The 5,449-nt window shown below is 45.0% G+C and overlaps 1 protein-coding gene across 3 annotated transcripts in view; it reads left to right on the top strand.

Moving 5' to 3' along the window:
- The window catches only part of LOC107572757 (sterol regulatory element-binding protein 2-like), a 12,423-nt gene extending 8,435 nt beyond the window's left edge, over positions 1-3,988 (top strand). For 2 of the 3 annotated variants that reach the window (XM_016259195.1, XM_016259193.1), the window contains exons 16-19: positions 25-190; positions 2,833-3,009; positions 3,565-3,661; positions 3,744-3,988. In XM_016259195.1, the coding sequence (XP_016114681.1) occupies positions 25-190; positions 2,833-3,009; positions 3,565-3,661; positions 3,744-3,961 (658 nt within the window). In that variant the 3' untranslated portion in view covers positions 3,962-3,988. The remainder of the gene's footprint in view (positions 1-24; positions 191-2,832; positions 3,010-3,564; positions 3,662-3,743) is intronic. The other variant, XM_016259194.1, reaches the window with a different exon arrangement.
- The last annotated feature ends 1,461 nt before the right edge of the window (positions 3,989-5,449 follow it).

Genomic DNA, 5,449 nt, shown 5'->3' with positions numbered 1-5,449 from the left:
AGCATGCGTGTGTGTGTGTGTCAGTCACCCGCTGCCGAAGGCCGTGCTGGCACTGTGTAAGGCTATGCAGATGAGTGTGAGTCCGCAGAAGAGCGAGGGAGTTGTCAGCTGCCTCAGTCACTGCCAGCGTGCCAGTGCGCACCTGCACTTCAGTGTGTGTCAGTCTCACAACAACACCTGGCTGCACAAGGTACACACCTGTACTGCACCTACACACATTTATACACTTACATACACACACTCACACTGCACTTATACACACTGCACTCACACACACTGCACTCACACACACACTGCACTCACACTCATACTGACACACATACTCACACTGCACTCACACACACTGAACTCATACACATTGCACTCACACACACACACTGCACTCACATACTCACACTGACACACATACTCACATTGCACTCACACACTGCACTCACACTCATACTGACACACATACTCACACTGCACTCACACACACTGAACTCATACACATTGCACTCACACACACACTGCACTCACATACTCACACTGCACTCACACACACACACTGCGCTTATACACACTGCACTCACACACACACTGCACTTACACACTCACTGCACTTATACACATGCACTCACACACACTGCACTTACACACATTGCACTCACACACACTGCACTCACTTACACTGCACTCACATACTCACATTGCACTCACACACACACTGCACTTATACACATTGCACTCACACACTGCACTCACACACTCACTGCACTTACTTACACTGCACTCACACACGCACTGCACTGCACTTATACACATGCACTCACACACACTGAACTTATACACATTGCACTCACACACACTGCGCTCACTTACACTGCACTCACATACTCACATTGCACTCACACACACACTGCACTTATACACATTGCACTCACACACTGCACTCACACACTCACTGCACTGCACTTATACACATGCACTAACACACACTGCACTCACACACACACTGCGCTCACTTACACTGCACTCACATACTCGCACTGCACTTATACACATGCACTCACACACACTGCACTCATTTACACTGCACTCACACACACTGACACACATACTCACACTTTACTCACACACATACTGACACACTGCACTTACACACTCACTGCACTTATACACATGCACTCACACACACTGAACTTATACACATTGCACTCACACACACTGCACTCACTTACACTGCACTCACATACTCACACTGCACTCACACACACACTGCACTTATACACATTGCACTCACACACTGCACTCACACACTCACTGCACTTACTTACACTGCACTCACACACCCTTCACTTACTTACACTGTACTCATACACACACTGCACTGCACTGCACTTATACACATGCACTCACACACACTGCACTCATTTACACTGCACTCACACACACTGACACACATACTCACACTTTACTCACACTCACACACACACACTGCACTTACACACTCACTGCACTTATACACATGCACTCACACACACTGAACTTATACACATTGCACTCACACACACTGCACTCACTTACACTGCACTCACATACTCACACTGCACTCACACACACACTGCACTTATACACATTGCACTCACACACTGTACTCACACACTCACTGCACTTACTTACACTGCACTCACACACCCTTCACTTACTTACACTGTACTCATACACACACTGCACTGCACTGCACTTATACACATGCACTCACACACACTGAACTTATACACATTGCACTCACACACACTGCGCTCACTTACACTGCACTCACATACTCACACTGCACTCACACACTCACTGCACTGCACTTATACACATGCACTCACACACACACACTGCACACTCTTACACTGCACTTTTGCACATTGCACTAGGGCTGCACGATATATCGTTTCAGCATCGATATCACGATGTGCACATCCGCAATCGTCACATCACAGGATGTGCAATGTTTAGTATACTGATCATAAATTGATTTATACTTATCGTTTTCTCGACAGCTGTCGAAAAACAAAGCAACCATTGCTAATCATTTGAACTTTGTGTCAGTACGTCATAAAAAGAACGAGGGATGCCACGCCGCATCCAGTGTAGACAGAGCTGATTATAATGGGTTCTATTGTATTTTGCTGCGTCACGCAACGCCGCTCACGTCTGATGTAGACACGGTGAGAGCCACGCAGATGCACGTGAACACTGAATTCCATTCCGAAATGACACATTCGCGTAAAACTGTGTCAAATTGCATGTCTCTGCAAGTATCCTCGTAAACACGGTTGTTTATGGCTTAGGTGAAGGTAAACAATTGAGAAATATAATGGATAGTATATTGGTTCACAGCAGTTTAATATTCCTGAGGCTTTCTGGTTCACCCAAAATCACTTTTGTAGCTTTAGATTTAATTTATACAGTGAAGACTATGCAGTGTTATTTTACATTTGATTATTCAATTTCTGTACCTGAGTACTGTTAGACTTACCTGAAAAATGTAAAGCATTGTTTATTTCATTTGTATTTTTATTCTATTATATTTATCTATGTTTGTAATTTGTTTATTTTCTATGCTGATTTACTCACATACACAATCACCCAAATGATTATATTTTTTTTTCCAAATAGAGCTATTCAAGTCATCTGGCATTTTTTTTTTCTTTTTTTTTTTTTTTCATATCGCTATATATATATATATATATATATCGCAGAAAAATTTGAGTTTTTTTTTAATATCGTGCAGCCCTACACTGCACTTAAACACACTGGCGTTTCTCTTTGTCCAATCATCTTCTCTGACTCTCTCAGGGGGTGGAGCTTCTGGTGTGTGACCTCCTCCTGACTCTGAGGACCAGCCTATGGCAGCGTGGAGGCGGGTCTAACGGGGAGCCAGGCCCCGCCCCTGGATCCAAGCTGGCTGGATTTCAGAGGGACCTGAGCTCTCTGCGGAAACTAGGACAGGCCCACAGACAGGCCCAGCACAAGGTGACCTTTGACCCTATTTTTATTCTATTATATTTATCTATGTTTGTAATTTGTTTATTTTCTATGCTGATTTACTCACATACACAATCACCCAAATGATTATATATTTTTTTCCAAATAGAGCTATTCAAGTCATCTGGCATTTTTTTTTTCAATTTTTTTTTTTCATATCGCTATATATATATATATATATATATCGCAGAAAAATTTGAGTTTTTTTCTAATATCGTGCAGCCCTACACTGCACTTAAACACACTGGCGTTTCTCTTTGTCCAATCATCTTCTCTGACTCTCTCAGGGGGTGGAGCTTCTGGTGTGTGACCTCCTCCTGACTCTGAGGACCAGCCTATGGCAGCGTGGAGGCGGGTCTAACGGGGAGCCAGGCCCCGCCCCTGGATCCAAGCTGGCTGGATTTCAGAGGGACCTGAGCTCTCTGCGGAAACTAGGACAGGCCCACAGACAGGCCCAGCACAAGGTGACCTTTGACCCTGGTCTGCACCTGACCTCTGCACTTGACCTCTGCATGCTATTAACTGTGTGTGTATGATTTTTAGCTGTTCCTACATGAGACGACGGTCCGACTGATGGCAGGAGCCAGTCCAACACGCACACACCAGCTGCTGCGACACCGAACACACAACTACAGCACAGGTAAACACACACACACACTCTCTCTATAGCAGCTGCTGCTGCGTGTTGAGTATGTTGCGCTGACACTGTGTTTGTGTTGCAGATGGTGACTGCGCTCCGGGCGAGCGTGAGAGGGCTCATGCTATTCTGCTAGCGTGTCGTCACCTGCCGCTGCCGCTGCTGACGCCGCCAGGTCACAGAGCTCGACTGCTGGCCGAGGCCAAACGCACACTGGAGCGAGTCGGAGACCGCAGATCCCTGCAGGACTGCCAGCAGATACTGCTGCGGCTCGGAGGAGGAACCACCATCGCTGCCACATAACACACACACACATATATATATACACACTAGAGGTCGACCGATTAATCGGTTTTGCCGATAAATCGGCACCGATAGTTGATTGGCAGAACTATCGGTTATCGGCAAAAATCAATGCCGATAGTTTTCTGGGTTGCGTCCGTTGAAGAGTCCGCTGCCATTATATAGTACGAGAGCAGCTTCTAGAGGCGGAAATCATTAACAGCATGTGTTGTTTGTTTTGACACGTGGACGCGTCTGGTGTGTGACTTCTCCGAGAATGCATCGCTGCGCTTTTGTCCGGTGTGTGACTTGCATATTTTTTTAAAATTTTGATTAGATAATCATGCAGTGTTCTAAAATGGAAGCAAATCAAGTGTGAGAGTACACATACAATATCAATAACATATGTAATTTTAATGCTATGGCCTTGTGTAGATATTTAAAGATGGCCATCTTTAAGCATGACTGTTGAAATTAAATAGTAATACTTTACAGTAAGAGTCCTTTTGTAATATTAATGAAAGCTGTAAAAATATTGTTCCTAGTGTGTTCATTTCAACATTGCTTATATTGAAATCCTCCGACATTTTTTTTTTTTCAAATCTTCGTTTTGTACTACTAATTCGTGACTGGTGATTTGTTTTCCTCTCTCCTCTGCGCTTCCGCGCTCGTCACTTCCGTGTTTGCCTACGTGCTACGTCATCCGCTGGACGCCACTCTCCCGTGAATGCATGTATGACAGTTAGCGGATACTAGAGATTAAGGTTTATAAAGTTGTAAATATTTTCTTACACAAATGCATCGCTTCAGAAGGCCTTTATAAAAGAAGTCCACACAACTCCGGGGGGGTTAACAATGGATTGGTTAAATTTTTTGGACTTCATATTTTGGGCTACAATCCCCTCCCATTATAAAGCTTGGAAGAGCCAGGATGTTTTTTAATATAACTCCAATTGTATTCATCAGAAAGAAGAATGTCAATACACCTAGGATGCCTTGAAGGTGAGTAAATCATGGGGTAATTTTCATTTTTGGGTGAACTATCCCTTTAATCACCTTAACTAGCAATATGTATATATATATACAGCCAACTTACCTCTGTCCCATGACAGTTTTCCAGCATTACTCGTCTGCTACTATGTCCGAAGTAGAACCGATTCCTTCCAATCATGAGCTAGCCGCTCCAACTCAAGCCACCGGCTCTAAGGCACTTGCCTCGCAAACCAATGGAGAAAAAGCGCCTCCTTCTCGGCCAAGTGACGCCTTCATCCAGGTCCAGCTCCCCGCGAACGAAGAGAAACAGCAGACCATCAGCAAGCCGGGGCCGTGCCCCAGACTCCGCCCTTACAGATTCTGTACCGCCTCACTCCTCGGATCAGCCAGATGCCGCAGCTCCTTCAGGCACCACGCTGCCCGCTGCATCGCATGCTAACATATCCTATCACCCCTTTTCTACCCTTCCTGCTTCTTTTAAATTAGTGTGAGGATGCCTCCGCTAGCCGCTCAAGC

Source organism: Sinocyclocheilus grahami, unplaced genomic scaffold, assembly GCF_001515645.1.
Source record: "Sinocyclocheilus grahami isolate Dianchi unplaced genomic scaffold, SAMN03320097.WGS_v1.1 scaffold1810.1, whole genome shotgun sequence".
Classification (NCBI taxonomy): Eukaryota; Metazoa; Chordata; class Actinopteri; order Cypriniformes; family Cyprinidae; genus Sinocyclocheilus; species Sinocyclocheilus grahami.
The sequence above is the reverse complement of the archived record's forward strand: the minus strand, read 5'-3'. Positions and strand labels throughout refer to the sequence as shown.